Here is a 20,513-nt window from a genome sequence, read left to right as displayed (position 1 = left end):
CATGGTCAGTAATTTGGCCGGCCGCGCCCAAAGTAATGATTCCACATTCGCCTCTATACCAAAAATATACACGCGTGTCGTATACCGGTGTATTATTACACCGGAGCTAATCTTTTGAAAAGGGTTGATTTAAGACCGCTTTGTTTAAGGAATACTAGGCTTCATTTAAACAGCGAGGCGATGAAACGGACAGATATAATTAGCATAATTACGAAGATTCATTAATTAAGCGTCACCGTGTCTTCTCAGTCGCTATCAAATAGCTGGAACGCTAAAATTAATTATTCAGTTTCCTGGCGATTAAAATTATTAATTTGGTGGATGTTCATTTAGTCAAATAAAGGGCTAGAATTTTGATTTACTTCTCTATCTCCTCTAAAATTTCAAAATCTTAAAGAGGTTTGCTTACTTAAATAGGTTGAAAAGTAAATTTATGATGATGTAGATTTGAATGAATATTATCTACATTTCCAGCCCGTGTCAACAATGATGAATTGTTTAAAGATTTAGGTTACTCTTTAAACAAGAAAATATTTCTTAAAACAAGAAATGTCTCGCTAAAAAAAAAATTGACCTTTCGAAATAATCGAGTGTTTCGGACATGGCTACAATTTGGCACGTTTTAGGAGCAAGTTCTTCTAGTTTAAACACGCTTCTAACGCGTCAGCCGAAAAAGAGTTCAAGGGTCAATGAGGAAGAGAACTTAGGGCCTCCCTACTTTTCCAATTCATCTTTTTCCACTTTAGAAGACTAGAATTTTCCATAATGGCAGATAAAAGACTTCAAATTTTAGCCTCATAGAAATCTCTCAGATATACTAACCTAAGTTCTTTTTCACTCATAAAGGAATTATCATACAATTCTAAAAGGCAAAGTTCGTGAAAACATCTTGAGACTATATATTCTCATTTTTCATAAGCTTACTTCAAATCTAACTTCATGCTAATCTAACCAAATTCCAGTGGATTATGACCCTGGGTGGTTTATGAGATATAATATATACATTTGCTAGGACTGTGTCTCCAGGGCTGTTAGATTCACATGTGACCATTATCAATAATTGGCAAATCACATAACTATTCTTATTCATACACTTATTCTTTAATTCGAATCCATATGCCGATTATAACACAAAGTTCAGAATTAAAATGAACTTACCCTCTGATAATTCGAGTTCTAGCTCAGCTAATTTCTCACGAACTTCAGCTGGGAGGCTGGCAACATCAATGTGATGATCACCCATTGTTTTTGTTTTATTTGAATGTGAGGTTAGCAAGGTGGCATATCCATAATTTGAGGTTCAATGGCAGAAGTGTTGGGCTCTCGTAGAAAGATCATAGATCAAGTAGTAGTAGAAAAATATTTGGCATTTCCTAAGCCTCGGCGATTATTCCTTAATTCCCCTACACTTTAGCCCAAAATGTCAAAATTAACGGCACGAACTGAAAAAATATCGAGCGAAGTATCCGTAGACGGCAATTCTTATCTTTTAGTCTAACTTCCCGTTAAGTTGAGACTTCAACAACCACCGGGTTCCGGACGCAAAAAACCGCAGCACCATAATAATTAAAACAACACAGGGAAATGAAGCAATTTAAGCCTCGGCATCGTAGGGTAGATCATATTTAGACCACGCCTACTTTTTAAATGATTTGGAAGTCTTTCTAATCATTTCATTACTTTTGTCTCTTTCCGTGCCTCCTAAGGAACAGCTAACTTTCTACGTCTATCGTAGAACATTTTGTAAATAAAGTCTTGGAGTCAATGAAGCTAGCTGCCATGATTAAAATCCCTACGCGAAGAAGAGCTCGGATTCCGTCTGAAACCGTGAAACGGGACGAGAAACAGAGAGGCGGGTCGATCGACTGGATCAATTTAGTTATTCAAAGTACCGTTAGGTAGCAGCATAATACGGTTGTGTCATTGACCTTGTAAAAATGTGTAAAAATAATCAAAACAAGAATAATAAAAATTATTCAATTATATGTAGGAATGTTCTAAGAATTAAAATGTACCCCTTAACCTAAAATTGTGCGTTTTTGAAAGCGCTCAACACTACCATGAACAATTTTATTATTTTTCAAAATTTTCTTTTTTTTGAAGAGCTATCGCCATCTAGGTTTTAAATAAAAACCCTCAATAATTTTAAATATCGCCATCTAGTGGAACCTGAAAAAGTTGTTTTTACTATAGGTTCAGCAAAACCCGCACACCACTAGTATTTTCGAACGTATTTTGTTCTTTACTTTTTACCGTTCGTAGTTCTTGATTATATTGTAGCATGGACTCAGATAAAGAGTCCATGATTGTAGAGAGTGAGTTTCTCTCCGGTATGCATGGTATCATGGAGGAATAGTAGAGGAGGGGAAAGGAAAGAAGGCGCTAAATCCGACAGCGTAGTGCCAGTTCGAGGCGGGGAGAAAAAAAGGGGGGAAAGTCGAGGTAGACTTTTTAAAGAATTCAAACCCTAACCGGTAGATCGCGCCATGATCGCGCTGCCTTTGTTGGAATGTATGAATAGATAAAAGTCTACCTCGACGCGATTTCTGAAGAGGAATGTCAGTGCTTAGCTTCTATGATGGTATGAACTGTGAAGGCTTCCAGCCATATACACCAACCTTTTATTACACGTTATTTTGCCCCCCCCCCCATTACAATTTGTGGTTTCTTTTTGCCTGTTCTCGGACTAAAAGTGTACTCCTAAACCGTTTTATTCGCTTGTTCCGGAGCAAGGTTCGTAAATCGTGCATGCTACTCTTCTTAGGAGGTGTAAAGAGAGTCTGCTATCCCATAATTTTTCCGCTAAAAAGGCCACGCGCAGCAGGGTGAGAAATAAGGATTTTTTTTAAACTGGACCTGTGGCTAGTAGAAATTAATTAAAAAACTGGCCACTGGCCACTTACCATTTTTAACCTTCAAAATCAGGCTTTCATAATTTATGGTCAAATTCTCTATTCTTGAATAGAGACTTGGCACTCCGTGGGTACGTTCAGCAGCGCTCATCGGACTCACCGATTACTAATCACGGCCCGACCGCCCCCCCCCCCCCCTGGTTACGGCCCTGCTAGGGCCCCAACTGAATAAAGACGGCCGTACTTTAAAAACGGGAACTTTCAAGGTCATTTGAAGCGCTTAGAAGCTTACGTGTTTTCCCCCCTCTTTCAATAACAAAGCGTCAGTCAGAGAAACAGCGACGTTAATGCAGTGGAAGGTAGGCTATTTCTCGTCCCCTTTGGGATATACAGGGTGTCTCAATTTGCTCGATCAGGCCATTTTTCTCAAAATGTATTTATGCTAGGGTTCTGAAATTTTCAGGGTTTATTTGTTAGGTATGGAAGGCTTTGGTTACTAAATTTCAGAAAAATCGAACTATTTTGTGCTGTTTTGGAAAATTTATTTTTTCACCGGTAGGTGTCACGCAAAATGTTTCAATAGAAAAGTTGTAGGGCATAGTCGAAAGTGTAAAAATAATTTTGGTTCGGTTGAAAAAGACCTATTTTTCATTGAGTTTGGAGGTCGGGGGAAAAACAAGTTGTACTAGCAGGCAATAGCCTTTAACTTAAACAATCGTACATAATCACAACACACATGTACATTTATTTTAGGGAACTTATGCTTTCAGCTATGTAGTTAATAATCAGATCTGCAAAAAGTTATTGTTAAAGAAAATTATTACGTTCAACACCTAATTAGACAAAGATCATCAAACAAAGATTTGTAGACCAAAAATTACGCTTATTTTTCTTTTGTTGTTTTTTAACGTGAAATATCAATTGTCCGAGTAGTATTTAAAGCGTTTACATTTCAAAGTTAAAACATTATCTCAGCTTGGCCGATTGCTGTCCAGCATGCCTCTTTTCACTCGAGATCAGCGTGCTCATCTGCTAGAATTATTTTACGGAGAAGGTCGTCGTAATGCTACTCTAGTAAGTCAGTTATTTAGACGAAGATTTCCCAATTGCAGACCAAGTCATACGACGGTTCTTAGAGTGGTCCGCGACTTCGACAACTGGGGTAATATCAATCCGAGGTTTCGTGGTCGTGGTCTCCAGGACATCGACATGGAAAACACCATACTTGCCTACTTCGTCTCCTATCCTCGAGCGAGCGTCAGGACTGCCAGCTTTGACTTAGTGTTGGATCGAAACTTCGTTTGGAGAACACTCAAAAGACCTTATCGAGCGACACTTCACCAAGGACTGCATGACGGTGATAGACAGCGCCGACTCGACTTCTGCAATTGGTTTTGCCTCATGGCTGACGCACACCAGGATTTTCACGATCAACTACTGATGTCCGACGAATGTTCATTCGGAAGAGATGGGCCTTTCAACCGTCAAAACCAACATATGTGGGACTACGAGAATCCACACTGGGGATTTCCTCACCGCCACCAAGTGCAGTTTCGCTTAAATGTGTGGGCTGGTCTGTTAGGTGACAGAATTATTGGCCCGTTCTTCCTGCCAAACCGTCTGAACGGTCAAAACTACTAGGAGTTCCTTCAAGATGAAATATCCAACGTGTTGGACGACATTCCTCTGGCCGAGTACAGACGCATCTGGTTCCAGCAAGATGGGGTGCCACCTCGCCAATATCGTGACGTGGTTGCATATCTAAACGACGAGTTTCCTGGAAGATGGATCGGAAGAACTGGTCCTGTTCGTTGGCCTGCAAGATCCCCTGATCTAACACCACTCGACTTGTTTCTTTGGGGATTCGTAAAGGACTACGTATACCAAACACCTGTGACGAGCGTTGAAGATTTACGACAAAGAATCATCGAAGCATGTCGCCGGATGACTCCAGAAATGGTTCGGGGAGCATTTCGCAATATGCAACAACGTGCATATTTGTGCATTGCATCAGAAGGTGGTATTTTTGAAAACATTTTGTAGAAGTCATTAAAAAACATTTGTCACTTGGGCTAATTATTATTTGTTCATTTTTCGAAATCTTATAAGTGAAATGCATGTTACCTACAATTCGTTAAAGGCTATTGCCTGCTAGTACAACTTGTTTTTCCCCCGACCTCCAAACTCAGAGAAAAATAGGTCTTTTTCAACCGAACCAAAATTATTTTTACACTTTCGACTATGCCCTACAACTTTTCTATTGAAACATTTTGCGTGACACCTACCGGTGAAAACTTAAATTTTCCAAAACGGCACAAAATCGTTCGATTTTTCTGAAATTTAATAACCCAAGCCTTCCATGCCTAACAAATAAACCCTGTAAATTTCAGAACCCTAGCATAAATACATTTTGAGAAAAATGGCCTGATCGAGCAAATTGAGACACCCTGTATACTGTCAAGCACGTAGATATAGAAAGTCTAAGGGGGGGGGGCGGGTTATAAGACAACCAGATTAAATCGCGAGCGCGAAATTTTTCGTTAGCAATAACGCATATTTAAAGTACTGGCTAGACGCGGGACGAGTGACAATGACATTTCCGAACGTGTATCAAACGAAGTTTTTTATAATACATTTAATGTTGCGCTCCTTTCGTAAGAAAGGAATCGACTCCTAAGGGGGGGTTTGAACCCTCTAACCCCCCTTATATACGTGCTTGTATACTGTCTATGGTTTTTCCGATGACTGACGTCATTACTACTATAAAAGCTACGCCATTTTAAAAAACACCGATGACTGAATAAAAGCGTTCAGCAACTTACGACGTCATTATGACGAAAAAGCTCAACGGTGGAAAATATCAAATCCATTGGGTTTTTTTTCCGTTGACTGTTACTGAACGTACCCCTACTGAGAGCAAAGATAATTTAAACTCGTACCCTAGATTCGAAATAACTCTCTCGCGCGTTGCCGATAGCGTTTACCCACTTCCCGCTAGAACTCAGAAAAAATTCGATGGAGCCCGATTTTTCTGAGGTCACGTGTCGGAAAAGGGTAAACGCTTCGTATCAAAACCGTCAATGGGAAAGCTCTCAGTATTCGAATCTAGGGTAGAGTTTATTATCTTTGCTGAAAGAGAGACTGTTTATATTTCTTTTGCCTAACTGCTAAATTCGCTTCTAGAAGCAAAGACCAAACAATTTTAGGGATTAAAATAGTATTTTTTTAATGAACTAAAATCTTGAAGGGAAAAAAAACTTTGAATTAATTTAGTGGTCACCAGGGCCACTTACACTCCCAGCATTTAATTTTTAAACTGGCCCAGCTAATTTTTAAACTGGCGATTGGCCTGTGATAGTGCCTTATTTCTCACACTGACACGCAGCCATTTAGGAAAATTATTTTTACCGGACTCTTTAAATATTCGCTACCATAGTATCAGAGTAAAATGACGACATAGGGTTACTTTTCTTATCATACTCCGAAATCTCAAAATCAGCGAAAAATAACCACCTAGTAACATCACTAAGTGTCGAGCAACAAAACAATTATTAGTAAACAAATAACCTTTTATTTACATGACTAAAACCACCTATTACAAGTAAAAAATAATCCCATAAAACTGTTAACAACCCTTTGTTATATTTACAACAAATATTTTGAGCAATTATTGTATAAAAAATATCAGCTATATATATAAACTTTTAGTAAAAATATCTTTCAAAAATGAATTATTGTAAATACTCGTTTTAATTTTAAAAATATCTAAGCAGCTGTCTCACTATATCCATTTTGCCCACTGAGATTCGTAATTTCAGTTTTCGTTAACACTGTAAACTAGCTTTCAACCACTGGAATTAAAATAAAGTGTAAAGATCTCTTAAATGTCCATTTTAGAAATAATTGCAACTTACATCACCAAGATTCATCTTAATGTAACCATTTTGCAAAGGATCTTTTTTCTCAAAAGTAGCTAGATTTATGAAATAGAAGTGAAAAAAATTTGGTTGTACAAATGGAAAATGAACTAGAGGCAGTTTGCGTTTATACAGCCAAAATTAATAATTACCAAATGCAACTGAAAGATGTAAAATGCATGACACAAAATCACCAAACCTTAAAGTTCCGTCTTTCCTCATATACCTCAAAACTAACAATGATAAAGTTTCAGTGTTCAACTGAAAACCTATAAAAACAAATACTATTAAAACATGGAAATTTGTTAATTAAAATTAAATTATTCGTACCAATATCTAATAAGGCGTCCTTTAACTTTTCTGATCGTAAAATCCCTGAAGTTCCTTTTGTATGATTTTTGAACATATTCTATAGCAATTAAATGTTATTAAGATTTTTAAAATGAAGTCAAATTGATTGAAATTTTGGCCAAATATCAAAACACCAACCCATGTCCAATTTTTTTATTTTTTTGGATACTTTAGACAATACTGAACATTTTTGTGGCAAATTGTTTTTGCGGTAATGAAAATTCACCAAGATATTAATTTGGTAAAATTAGCATTTTTAATTGTTAACTTTCACCAAAATTTGGCCCGCTTCATTGTTGTAGGTGAAGTAGGATACGCGATGGACTTAAAATAAATAAATATGCAACAAAAGTAAAGCATTGTCCAATTTTATTTGCGGAGATCATTAATCTAGCGTAAATTAAATGTTTGTAAATTACATGGCCACGCTCCTCTGCCAAATTTAGTTAAACTGTCCGAGGGGCCCTCGGAAAATTTTGATAATGCACCTATCTCCAAAACCAAGACGAGTGTAAAAAAGTATCGTGGAAAAATACCAAAAATAAAATCATAAACTAGGTGTTATGCTCTCGTGCTGGGCACCACCACAACCCCATTCTTGCTAATTACGATAGGCATATTACGAAGAAAAAATAGAAAATACTTTGTCCCCGCCAAATATTGCACAAAACGGAAGATTTAGTGTACCCTACGCTAGAAAACGTTAATTTTGGTTAATTTTCAAAAATTTATATCACACCGAATTTTCATTTCCCCAAAATAATTTTGCCACAGAAATGTTCAGTAACATCTAAAGTATCCAAAAATAAATTAAAAAAATAGACATGCATTGGTGTGTCGATATTCAATCAAATTCTTTTACCTGCCAGTATTTGAGACTACACATTAAATTTTTATAGTCATTAAATTTGAGTCTCCCACTTCCCGTTGACTATTAATTAGAAGTTAGGGATTTTTTTATTATTTGGTTTTTACATTTAGGAAGGGTAAACAAGTTTGAAAGGATACGTCAAATGCCAGAATAACTTGCCGGCAGACCTCTAAAGTTGCGCAGCTTTTTACATAATCTAAATTACAACCATAAAAAATTGATATAATCATTATTTTCCTCAAAATTACGCAGTGATAAGTGATATTTACCATTGGGTAGACAAGCTTCTAACAACTCTTGCAAATCAAAAGCATTTACAGATTTATGTTCGTCGGCAACTTGTAGAAATATAACTTCGTAGCAACCTATTTTTGTATCAAAACTGGGTGGAGCCTAAAATATTTAGGCAGCATTATTCAATGTTACACAAACTTGGTTAGTTACACAAACCTTGATAATGGCTGATTTTAAAAGACTTGGAGAGCAATCTGACACCTTAAGTCTGAGAGACTTATTTGAGTAAACACGCAAAGTGAAATTGGCTTCGTGACCTCCTTCAAATGTGGTTGGTATTATTACATAACTACCTTGTTCAACTTGGCAACGATGGCATATCTAGAGAGCCAATAATTAATATTCAGAATTTTTACTAATATTGTTGAAAATTACTTGTCGACTATTGCTGTAAGTGGAATTCAGGAATGATTTGTTTCTTTTGAAAAAAGATTTTCCTATTGTTTCCATCGATGCTTTTGAAGCCTTCAAATTAACAAATCAATCAAAATTCATCACCCATAGATTTAAATTAAATTTCTTTTCCTACTTGATAAACAGTGAAACCAATGACTTTTGGTTCTAGAACACTATGTTGGCTCAAACATATTACAATATCGGATGTATCAGGTAAAATGAGTTGAAATTGTGGATTGATATGAAATGTATCTACAAAATGTTCAGATTCATATTAGTAGAAATTACATTTCTGGTTTAAGCTATTTAAATAAGTGGTTAATTTACCAGAGTTGTTCCGACAACCGCCCGCTGAAACTCCTTTTTGCCAACTGCCATGCCATAACTTCATATGCCAAGGGATTTTCAGCCTAAGACTAGCTTCGTCTTTACTCGTTTCACCATCTAAATGGACGACCTCCAAATTTGTGAATGTTTTGACAAAATCTTGATAAGTCATCCAGAATTCTCCATCAGCCATTTTTCGACTATTTAACCTTTCCCTTTCATCTATATCCATTTGTAGCCATTCCTCTGACCTTAAAGATAGTAAAAAAAATATTAATTTGGATGATAAACAAGAGATTCAATTAATTAAATTAATTATAAGATCTTTACTCTCTTCCCCAAGATCCAACATATTCAGGTACACCCAAGGGATTTCGGAGTCTAACTAATTGAGTCTGATCACCCTTTTTCGTTTCCACCTAGGCAATAAAAAATAGTCATTTTAACTTAATATTAATGACATCCTCTAATCAAAGCTTACTTTTTCCAAGGCCATAACCCGATAGTTGATACCTAGGAGTATGCCATTTGCTAGTTTTTCAGCTTGATTTCTTGACTATAATATATTAAATTAAAATTAATTTTAAATAACTTAATAGAGGAGAGTCTATTGAGAAAAATTAAGAACCTGCGATTGTTGAAGTACAAGCGCTGTGACTACGGAGGTAGTTTGTAAAAGCCTGGAAAATATTCGACCACAGGCAGTCGGGTCATTACGTATATTGACAGATTCTGTCACACCCCCCGTCAGATCTGACAATCCATCTTGAGAGCAGCCATATTTTAACGCTTCATACGAACCGTGTAATCTTAATAAGGAGTTAATTAATGTTGTATTACTACCACAAACTTAACTAATTTCCACCAAAAAGAAAAAGAAAACATACTTAGCATATGCTTTCTCTAGTAAAGGAGCCCAGAAATGGTTGCTATGTTGAGAATGTACAAATACTAGTTTATTGTTGACAGTGGGGAGTCGGTCATCGATGACCACTTCCTGCCACTCCCCACACCACCAAAGTCGAAATCTAAATATGCCAGCATATTCATCTGATGTAAAGCTTTGGTCAGCCGGAACAACTCGATAGAATAAGCCACGGGTTAGACTCAGGCAGCCCACGCAAGAAACAAACCATCGGTCCCCTGGGGAATGTATTTATAATTAAATATTTTGGATCTATTTATATAATAGAAAAATATCAAAGACCAAAGCTATCAATTATATAAATTGACAAAACATTGAAAAAAAATTGCTAACTTCTTAAATTATTTCTTCAATTAACTGCTAAATGATATTTAATTCATTCCTCAGTCAATAGATTGAAAATCAAAAAAATTCCTTCAATAGAATTAATACAGATTTTATATTTTAATAAAATTTTATTATAAAATAACTATACTAAAATTATCATAAAATCTAATGACTCAAAATTATAATTTTTTATACAAAAGGACAACCGAATTTAAAAATATACCACTGATCTTTGACAATTTAATTCACAACCCTTAGCGAAGCTCTTGTATAAACATGGTTAAAGTTCATTAGCAAAGAGCTTTATTTGGCTAACCTAAAAGGATATTTTTAATTGAAAAATAAAAGGCTTACTTAATATCAATAACCTTGCAATTCCCTTTAGGCTTATATCTCAAGAATTTCCATGATTTAATAAAAAAAAATTCACCTAATTTCCCAGGAACTACGTCAAAATGTGACACACCATCTTGGACAAAAACAGGATTAGGGCACAACTCCTATAAATTAAATAAAAGATAGTATCATTTAGTTAATAGATTGGCACTGATAACCTCAATGTTTTACGCTTTTAGATAAGAAACTGGTTAAGAACTCATTTATTCCAAGTTAAAAATATCCCAGAGAAGGATAAAAATTAAAAATCGAGCAAACTCCTCCCTTATAACACTAAAGTTTCATTTCGGCGTAAGTGATCGTGAAAATTATTAAAGATAACCCTAGGGGTAAGTCTATTAATTTTTCCTTTTCAAAAACTTGATTTTATAATTTCTTCTTTGAAAGATAATTCATGTCCCCAAAAAGAAACCCTTCTTCAAAGTATTTTCCTCTTTTGTATTTGGGTCTGAGGGAGTAGCTTAGCATTCCAAAAATTTACATGAACTAGAAAAGTATTGTAGGTAGTTGGGGACTTACAGAATGCTCCGGGCATCTTTGAAATGAAAAGGGATGATAATAAAAAAACAGACTGGGGGGGGGGGGGCTATTTTGACCCTGAATACAACTTTATTTCGGGAGATTAAAACTATGGATGACTCTCTTTGGTACAGCGAAGAACTTGATTTAAAATGGGTCACTTTGACTCTTCTAGGATAAGTTCCCATGTTATTGTAAGGGGTACGGACCATAATGCTACTTGAAAATCATTATAATTATATTCTAATTATATTTATAGAGAGAGTAGATAATTATGATAATTACAAATGAAATGAAGACGGGGAAACTCATTCTGATATCGAATCGAGAGAGGGTAAGTTATGAATCACATAGAGGCCAGTTACCCATTTATAGAAGGAACTAATAAGTAAAAGTATTTAATTCTTATTTCACCTTCAAGGTATCGGTTGCTAATTGACAAAAAACCCCCAAAGAAATTTCAAATTATATATGGTGTGTCTAGATTTATCAGTCACTCATGCGTTTGCTTGACCCATTTTTTTTACAAATATATTTTTGCAATCATAATCCATGCCTCTACAGTCAAATTTCCCATAGACTGGAAAGAGGGAAAATTGGGACAAAAATTATAATATTGTTCCACACTACTATTATAATTAAAAATATTTCCACTTTGTAAGAGATTTCCAAACCCATTTGTTTTTCTACAAAAAATTTCTAATTTTAACTGCCAAAATTCCAGGTCAAAAATAAATTGAAATACCCAGCTATTTACTTGTTAATAATAATATAAAAAAAGATGTATGAACAGTATATCTAAAATTCCAATAATAGTATTGTTATTTCTATAGTTTTAAACCAAAATGTGTTTATTTTCCCTTAAATCTGAGGTGCTTAAAATTATTGCAAAACAACTTCAAATTATTTTTATTTCACTAGTTGTATAACAAGCCCTATAAAAATGATCAATATTTTGAATCTCGAAAGCGAATATATTTTGGATTAATATACAAAAATTATTTTCATAGCAGCAAAAAATCTAAATATTTTAAATAAAATGCTCACTTACTTTTGGTCTCTTCCAAACAAATTGAAAAGGAGGTGTTTGGTGATAAAATACAGTGCACTGTGCAGCAGGAAAGTCAGGATCTTCAAATAATTCCCGTCTTTTTAGACAGCCCCGTTTCAGGGTTTCAAAATCCGACATAATTAAGCTACAAAACAAAACATGGGAGTTACCATCATAATTCAGCAATTATAATTAAAAAGTTTCTCTTCCACGAGCCAAAAAATATGGGGGTTGGACACTTTTTGTTTCAAATCTCTTTAAAATCCCACAGAGTGGAGAAGATAATTATCTCTAAAAAGATGACACTATCGACATAGGAAGTTCTAGTACTACATTCAAGATGCAGCTAAGAGATGAATAAGACCTGGTAGTTCCAGATGACGGAAACCAGTTTATTGCGGTCACTTTTAATAATTTATTAGCAACAGCCAAAAGTGGAGGGAGGAAAGAGTGATTGGGGGCCTACCGTTGATTCAAGTTCACGGTGGTGAGTTTAAGAAAACAGGTTCCCGCTTATACCTGTTACTCAGTGCTATAAATGGAATATACTTGTATACTACCTAACAAAAATGTCCAGCCTCTAAGAGTGTGAGGTTAAGGCTATACACCTTGTTAATAATTTTAGACACAAACACTTGTATCGTATTTGAGAACCTACGCTTCAACCTAAAGAGTGGGCCCTGAGGTAACACGCCTTTTTACGAGGGTATGGTGACCCTGAGGCCTATATACAACAAATCCTATATTTTTCAGAGCCAAAAGATGTTTTTTAAATGGCATTGAGATTAAAAACAATATTTAATATTTATATTTGAAGACTCTGTCAAAGGAAAATTTGTTCTGTATTAGCAATGGGTACATAAGTAAAACATTGGCCAGTAATAAAAAAACTCTCAACATAATTCTAGCTTGTGAGCTATGGTCAATGTACTGTAACTATCAAAAAATACACCCAAATTGAAGTGAAAAGTAAATGAAAAGGTATCTTTCTTTATCCAAACAAGAGCAACAATCATTTATAAGCAGTAAAAGCCAAACTAACCGCTTCAGAACACAGTCACAAAAGAGAGAATACAATTTGATTTTCCTTTTTTCTATTTCGTGGTAAGAAAAATAGATTATCCTTATCCACGAGTGAAATGATTTCCTTAGAACGCCTCAATGGACATTTTCTGTTTTCTAAAATTCAAATTGTAGCTAGTCTGAATGTTTGAACAAAGTTCATTAAACTATGGTTTGGTAACGTTAATGCACATTATCCTACAAATTAAGTGAGAACCTATAGAAAGTTAAAAGCAAAATTGGGTAGAAAAGTTCATTAAAGGTATACCACCAAGTCATTGCATTGTTTAATAAACACAAAAACGAAATATTAAAATTTTATACCCAATACTTACAAAAAACACAAGATTATTCCATTTGTTGCCAAAACTACTTTTACAGCCCGTATTCAAAAGCCCTGAATGAAGCATGGAGTAATTGGTGACATTTCAAATTAATAAAATTATTAACCCTTGGTCTATCATAAACGATAAAAACACCTGCGAATTTAAAATAACACCAACGCGATACTTCACGATTAACAAGGTTAACTTTCAAAGAATGCGCTTACATTTAATAATTAAAACATAACTAATCCATGTTTTCACACTGAAATTGAGATACAGCAAAGGAGAACGAAAACGTGTACAACAAGCTTGGTATCGGTCTTTGTACCCAACTGAAGGGAGGGTACGAGAATTTCGAGGACGAGTCTCTCGACTACGTCACCGATGCGCCAGATTTAAATCTACGATCTCCCAAGCGCATCGGAGGAAAGTTCGAATAATTCCTCTAAACTTTATCTCCGGCTATAGTGCCCTTAGGCCTAAAGTAATAAATGAGAAATACTTCCAAGTTCAAATGCCACCATCAATAGATATATGGAACATATAAATAGTCATATTTCATAATGGTGACGTATTTATAACATTATAAGTAAGATTGAAGCCATTAAGCGAACCTTTAAGTTTAAAAAGGTTATTGCAATGTTGAAAAAATTAGCCAAACTTTCAAGGAAATAAATGATAATCATAGAATTTGTCATAGATCTGGTCTAAAAAAGTGCCAAGATAATATTTAATTCCCTGACTTTTCCCTGACTTTTTACAAATTTTAAAAATTACCTGACATTTCCCTGACTTTATAGGCCCATTTCTAAATTCCCTGACTTTTCCCTGATTTCCCTGTTTTCCCTGACGTGTGGCAACCCTGTTAGACATTTGGGTAAAATTTTAATACATCATTTTTTCACAATGACGTCAAAAATACCAAAATATCATGAATTTATGAATTGCACGACTAGGGTTGTTTATTTACCATTTGAAGCCAAGGCTTAAAGGAGGCCCTTCCAAAATGAAAATTAACGCTTACTTTATCACAATAGTGATGAATTGTTAAGTGAAAACTATTAGTAAGTTTATAACCGTTCAAAAAACGAATAATTTAACGCAGAGTTTATCTTGAAAGTGCGAGCATAAAAATATTTTAAGGGTTTTAATTAGGAAACTTTTCCCAGTTCCTCCATATCCACTTATAAACATACGCAGTGCTTAGTCAGAAGAGTTTGAACTGCAAAAATGACAAGCGATTTTATCAAAGATACTCCTCTGATCTGTTTCCAAATATAAAAGCGCACAAGTTAAGCTGTCAGGAGTTAAAATTAAATTTTCCTTAAGAGCTGCGTTCACTTCATTCATTGCACTTTCGGCTCCTCCCAACTCTCTTCCCACAATAGGATTATCAGTGCTAGCTACCACAAAATTATTCTGATTGTCAGGTGGTGTATCTTTAGTCAAAGCTTCTTGCAGTTCCTTTTCTGCCTCTAGTAAAGCATTTAACTTTTCATGATACTTCATCATATCCTTTAACCTTGGTAAATTACTTTCAAAAGATTCTTTAAAAGTTTTATGATTCCCTAGTATAGAATTTCTTCTCTCCAAGGTCAAAATAACATCAACAACCCATGATAAAACTTTTCAGACTCTGATTCAGATTTATTTAAATCATGATTTGGGTGCTGAACCAGGAAAGGTTTAACCCTCATCTTTACAAAACCAGCTCCATTTTTTAGTTCAAGTAATTCAGAAGGTCGTTTTGTAATAGGCTTTTTTGAAACCCGATAGTAGAACCTAGTCCAATCATACAAACAAGTGTCTTCTCAACTATCAGGGCGATTTGGATATATATCATCAACTAACTGTTTCATGAATATATCTGTGCTCTCAGGATCAGTCTCTTTCAGAGATTTCAAATCTGTGTACTGCTTAAGTAATCGCTTTCTATGTTCTTTAGGGGAAGTATTAACAAAAACAATGGAATCCGATTTCCCATACAGATGCTGCTGCGCTAAGCGATCAGCTGCCTCGTAGCTACCAATTTCACGATCGGGACTAGTGTTAACACTCTTGTCGAACCAACAGGCAGTGCCGAAGACGTAGCGTTTGACGCATCTAAAACGTCTCACCAGGCATCGTATTTGCGGAAGTTCCTACAAATATCCATGTTGCTTACTAACTGCGACGATTGTCAATGGGGCCGGAGCGCGCTGCACGGTGGCGCCGCCCTGCGCCTAGAGTCCAAGGGTCACGCAAAGTCATTGGCGGAGGCCCAAACTGAGATGGGCGCTTTGCAAGGACAAACGTCACGCCTTGTGTGCGGAAAATTAAACTGATCTCAAATGCGATCACACTTTCATCGACGGCCATCGTAACGTCAAAAGCACCTGTACGCTTTTGCAGGCCTCCTACTTGACGCACAGAATGTCGTCCGCTACCACGCCTTTACCTTTGCCGAATGACGTCCCGACACCCAAGCGTATCTACGGGTCGATATTTTTACCCACCTTTTAGTATGGGACTTGTAGACATGCATCAGATTTATAGCCCGGTGTATCGGTAAGATTGAAACCACACCACCGGAGGTCCATCATCAAATGCCCTACGCCAGCGTCCACACGCCCGGACAGGTGACAAAACCAGCAGGGGTAGCAGAACCCTACTACTGATGGTCGCACCCTCGACGCAAGCCGCTCAACCCAGCAGAAGGTGCAGCAATGGGCCGACCAACGCGCCACTTCGCACACAGCAGTGGGAATTAGAGCAGATACTCTGGCAATGCCAGCCGACACCCTACCTAGAAAGGTAGAGAGCCAAGCCCTTTGGAAGGAGCGCCTACAGTCAGCCTACGACTTAGCAAAAAGAGCGTCGGTAATTATGGGAGAAGCTAACATGCGGCTTAGAAAATGGAACTCTAACTCGCCCGAATTGATGAAGAAGATAGGAGGGGAAGATAACGACACTGGGGTAGCGGTTAGGTTTGATAGAGAAGTCAATCCTATAGTCAGAAAGTCTTAGGGCTACTTTGGAATCCGGAAGCCGATGTATTTACTTTTGACCTATCAAAATTAATAGAAATATTACAAGGCGCAACCGCTACAAAAAGATTCATCCTAAGCGCAGTGTCTCAGGTATTTGATCCGATGGGATTTTTGTCTCCTTACACAGTCAGAGCAAAATTTATATTTCAAGCTTTATGGGCGATGACAGATAAATTAGATTGGGACGACAAAATTCCAGGTGAAATGAGCGAAGAGTTTAGTCAGTGGTGCGCTGAGATGACCCATTTAAGTAAATTCAGGATCCCTAGATTCTATTATGGGCAAGGCGAAAAGGAATCGAACATTCAAATTCACTGTTTCACTGATGCCAGCGTAAAGGCGTATGCCGCCGTTGTTTACGCGAGCTACCAAACCAAAGAGGGAAGGATGAACGTCTCTCTCGTAACGTCTAAATGCAGAGTAGCTCCCTTGAAACCCCAGACACTGACATTACCGAGATTAGAGCTAATGGGTTGCATCTTAGGAGCTCGTCTAGTTAACGCGGTTGAACCAGTTTTCGGAAAAAACGGTGTCGAGATAAAAATATGGACTGATTCGCAAATTGCTTTGTATTGGATCAAAGGAAATAATTCGAAACCTTTCGTTCAAAATCGAGTGTCCGAAATTAAGAAATTCGTAGATCCTTCTTGTTGGCGACACGTCCCAGGGCTAGAAAATCCGGCGGACATACCGACCAGAGGAGCTAGGGTGAAGGACGTAATCGAGGGAAAGTGGTTAGTAGGCCCAGCTTGGTTGCGTCAAAACGAACATCAATGGCCTACCGAAAACTTAAAATTATGTAATGAAGAAGTAGAGGTGGAGCGTCGAAAAACAGTGATGGCAGTGACGTTGGACGCACCAACGGGAATTCAGAATATTATAGACCTAAAGAAATACAGCAGTATAACAAAGGTTTTTAGAATAACGGCTCTGATGACTAGATTTACCGAAAGGACTAGAAAAATAGATCGACGCGAGGGCCAAGTTACCGCCGAAGAAATAGCCAGGGCGGAGGAAAAATGGATAAGAGATATACAAAAAGAGGATTTCAAGGAAGAAACAGAGAGTTTAAGGGGAAATCGGAAGCTATCTAAACAATCAAGTATTATGACGTTCAAACCCAAGTTAAATGATCAGGGAATACTTTGCGTTGGAAGTAGATTAGGCGAGTCAGAATTTAGCTATAGTCAGAAATACCCGATAATTATTAACCAAAAGCAAAGGATTGCGGAATTATTAATGAGAAGAAGCCACGAAGAAATAATGCCTGGTGGTATTCAGGCGACCATAACTCAGCTCAGAGAGAGATATTGGGTCACCGCTGGCCGCCAATTAGCGCGAAAAATAGTAAAAGACTGTCTAATATGTAAAAAATTTACAGCAAAGCCGTGCGACGCAACCACGGGTCAATTACCTCGCGAAAGAATAACGGAATCGCCACCGTTTACAGTTGTCGGCGTAGACTTCGCCGGACCCGTATTCGTGAAATCACCAGGAGGTCCAGTTAAATCTTACATTTGTTTATTTACATGCGCTGTGACGCGCGCGATTCATCTGGAACTGTTACCGTTGTTGTCAGCTTACGAATTCTTACTAGCCTTTCGCAGAATGGTATCACGGCGTGGAATCCCTAACCTAATTGTTAGCGACAACGCAAAAACATTTAAACGCGCGAGCAAAGATCTACAGCTAATGTGGCGAAATCTTAACAGCGACGAAGTTAAGCAGTTTTTTGGAAATAAGGGAGTAGAGTGGAAGTTTATTGCGGAAAGAGCCAGTTGGTGGGGAGGCTACTGGGAGAGAATGGTGAGATCAACGAAAACGACCCTTAAAAAGGTTCTCGGTAAAGCTTCCCTCACTTATCCAGAACTGGAGACCCTGCTCACGGAGACCGAAGCCGTGATTAACGCGAGACCGATAACATACGTTTTTAATGACGCTCAAGAGCCAGAACCCCTGACCCCCTCACACTTTATTCTTGGAAAAAGGGGGACCTGTTTACCCCCACAGGGAAAGGATGATGCCGTTGCAGCTAACAATAACAGCGGAAAAAAGATGCTTATACGAGTTAAACATCGAGACGCGCTGATGAAAAGACTTTGGAACCGTTGGCGTCACGAATACCTGTTGGAGCTGTGCAACGCCCATTACAGTAGTTTAGCTAAACGAGATGTAAAAATAAAGGTCGGGGACGTAATGATAGTACAAGATGACAAATTACCGCGTCAAATGTGGAAACTGGGGCTGGTGACTAAACTTGTTGAAGGTCGCGAAACTCGTGAGGGATGTGTTAGATCGTGTTGGGTACGAATGTCAAACGGCAGCGAAATCAGGCGACCAATCCAACTGCTTTATAAATTGGAGGTTAATAAGTAATAAGAAAATGAGGTTGTAAATACTTTGGTGTTGGTTGTCAAACTTTCATTGAATTGTTTTTTATTAATGTACATGATAATGTTGTATTAGCGTATAGTGTTGTTATTTATGTATAACTGGTATGATGTATCGTAGGAAAGAAAAATTTCATTTTTTTTGTTATTCTTGATTTCAATTATCTCTGTGAACAATTCTAATTTGAACTCTTTATTGGACATTTATATTTCAGTAATTTGAACTTAATAACTATTGTGTAACACTGGCGTGTTACGGTGGGGAGTGTTAAAACTCTGGGTTTGTAATTCTAATTGAATTTAATTTTAGGTAAAACTTAATGTAGGACAAAATTTAAAGTATAGTAATGCTAGGAAAAACTAATAATAATTTGGTCTAAAATGTTTCCATGACAAAATATTGTAAAATAGGCCCTTTGGCCTAAAAAGCCAAGAGTCATAAAATAGAGTGGCGGCGGATGGGGAACGATCGAGGATTGCTATTGTCCCGAGTGCAGTTGCACTCATTAAAGTAAACTTGGGCCCAGAGCAGCTCCAAGCCCATTTATGACACGCGGGCTCTTTGAGGAAATACCGAAAAAACGCCTCGATAAAAGAGAGAGGGACAATGGGATCCTCCTCGGTTCTGTTCCCGGCCACCATGTTCAAAATCTTGCCTCCAGTTGGAGAAAGTGGCGCTGTAAAAAAGGAATAGCAGGCAGTTGAAAGGTGAGACTGGTCGAGAACAGATCTCCTTATTATTTTGTAACTTTACGTATTTTGGATTCTCTAAAATAAATTGTTGTTGTTTTAACCCGTCTTTATTTTAATCCAGTAACAGTCTCTGTATGAGAATCGTTGGTTTTTCAGTCGCTAGCGATTCCAAAATCTAAAAGGACTCTCCCTAGTAAATTTAACTTTAACGAGAAAATTAAACGCCACGGTTAGGGTTTTTTCAATAACCAGGCGACGACTCGCTCTGCTCGTCGCCTGGTTACAATATCATTACCCTTTCTACCATCTGGGGTTAAGATGGGCGGTTCCTTTCTGCGTTTTATGAGCCAATCAGGAGACAGGTGGTTGTCCACAAAACGTTTCCGGGATTGCGCGATTTAGAAAATAACTAATGATTCTTAGAAAAATACATCTGCTACTACAAAATCAATTGATAATCATAAATAAAGGAATTTGTTATTCATATTCTTACCTATTTTCGTTCAATCAAAAAGATGTGTATTAAAATTATAGAAACAAAATTTAACGCTAAACCTTGGCACTGAAAGTTAGTCAAATTTCAAAACGTTTCCCTTCAACAAGGTTGGTAAAATACTGCGTGACCCTTCAATACAATTTTTGAGCGGCGGCGCGTGACCGTCGTCATGATAGCTAAGCCCCTCCCATCCTAGCGACTGGAATATACTAACTAAGGTTAATTTTCCGTAGTACTGAACTGTATATGATATTGTACAGTGTCGTCGTTTATTCAGCTTTAGCGAAGTAT

At 37.0% G+C, this 20,513-nt stretch overlaps 2 protein-coding genes across 3 annotated transcripts; one reads left to right on the top strand and one right to left on the bottom strand.

Moving 5' to 3' along the window:
* Positions 1-6,400: 6,400 nt before the first annotated feature.
* CalpC (calpain C) lies at positions 6,401-14,012 on the bottom strand. Of its 2 annotated transcripts, XM_090173609.1 has the most exons (19): positions 13,624-14,012; positions 13,269-13,405; positions 12,227-12,371; positions 10,691-10,760; positions 9,896-10,151; positions 9,637-9,817; positions 9,490-9,564; positions 9,339-9,427; positions 9,009-9,259; positions 8,815-8,933; positions 8,661-8,750; positions 8,442-8,606; positions 8,261-8,384; positions 8,129-8,187; positions 7,983-8,051; positions 7,100-7,178; positions 6,922-7,038; positions 6,767-6,825; positions 6,401-6,703 (listed from the first exon to the last, which is right to left on the bottom strand). In XM_090173609.1, the coding sequence occupies exons 3-19, from the start codon at positions 12,362-12,364 to the stop codon at positions 6,677-6,679; spliced, it is 1,968 nt and encodes a 655-aa protein (XP_090029735.1). In that variant the 5' UTR covers positions 12,365-12,371; positions 13,269-13,405; positions 13,624-14,012; the 3' UTR covers positions 6,401-6,676. The 2 variants fall into 2 exon arrangements, with proteins under 2 accessions (XP_090029735.1, XP_090029734.1); XM_090173608.1 differs by lacking the exon at positions 13,269-13,405.
* Positions 14,013-16,805: 2,793 nt separating this feature from the next.
* On the top strand, positions 16,806-19,019 carry LOC149948561 (uncharacterized). The gene has a single exon (XM_090171110.1). The coding sequence runs from the start codon at positions 16,806-16,808 to the stop codon at positions 19,017-19,019; it is 2,214 nt and encodes a 737-aa protein (XP_090027236.1).
* Positions 19,020-20,513: the final 1,494 nt, after the last annotated feature.

Source organism: Leiobunum rupestre, chromosome 4 (assembly GCF_980474605.1).
Source record: "Leiobunum rupestre chromosome 4, qqLeiRupe1.1.hap1, whole genome shotgun sequence".
NCBI classification, from domain to species: Eukaryota; Metazoa; Arthropoda; class Arachnida; order Opiliones; family Sclerosomatidae; genus Leiobunum; species Leiobunum rupestre.
The sequence above is the reverse complement of the archived record's forward strand: the minus strand, read 5'-3'. Positions and strand labels throughout refer to the sequence as shown.

Bases quoted from the DNA above. Each gene is read 5' to 3' on its own strand.
- CalpC (XM_090173609.1), bottom strand. From the start codon at position 12,364: ATGTCGGATTTTGAAACCCTGAAACGGGGCTGTCTAAAAAGACGGGAA. The intron at 9,260-9,338 runs GTAAAGATCTTA...ACTATCTTTAAG, and splicing joins GTTGGATCTTGGGGAAGAGA to GTCAGAGGAATGGCTACAAA. The intron at 8,934-9,008 runs GTAAATTAACCA...AACATTTTGTAG, and splicing joins CGGTTGTCGGAACAACTCTG to ATACATTTCATATCAATCCA.
- LOC149948561 (XM_090171110.1), top strand. From the start codon at position 16,806: ATGACAGATAAATTAGATTGGGACGACAAAATTCCAGGTGAAATGAGC.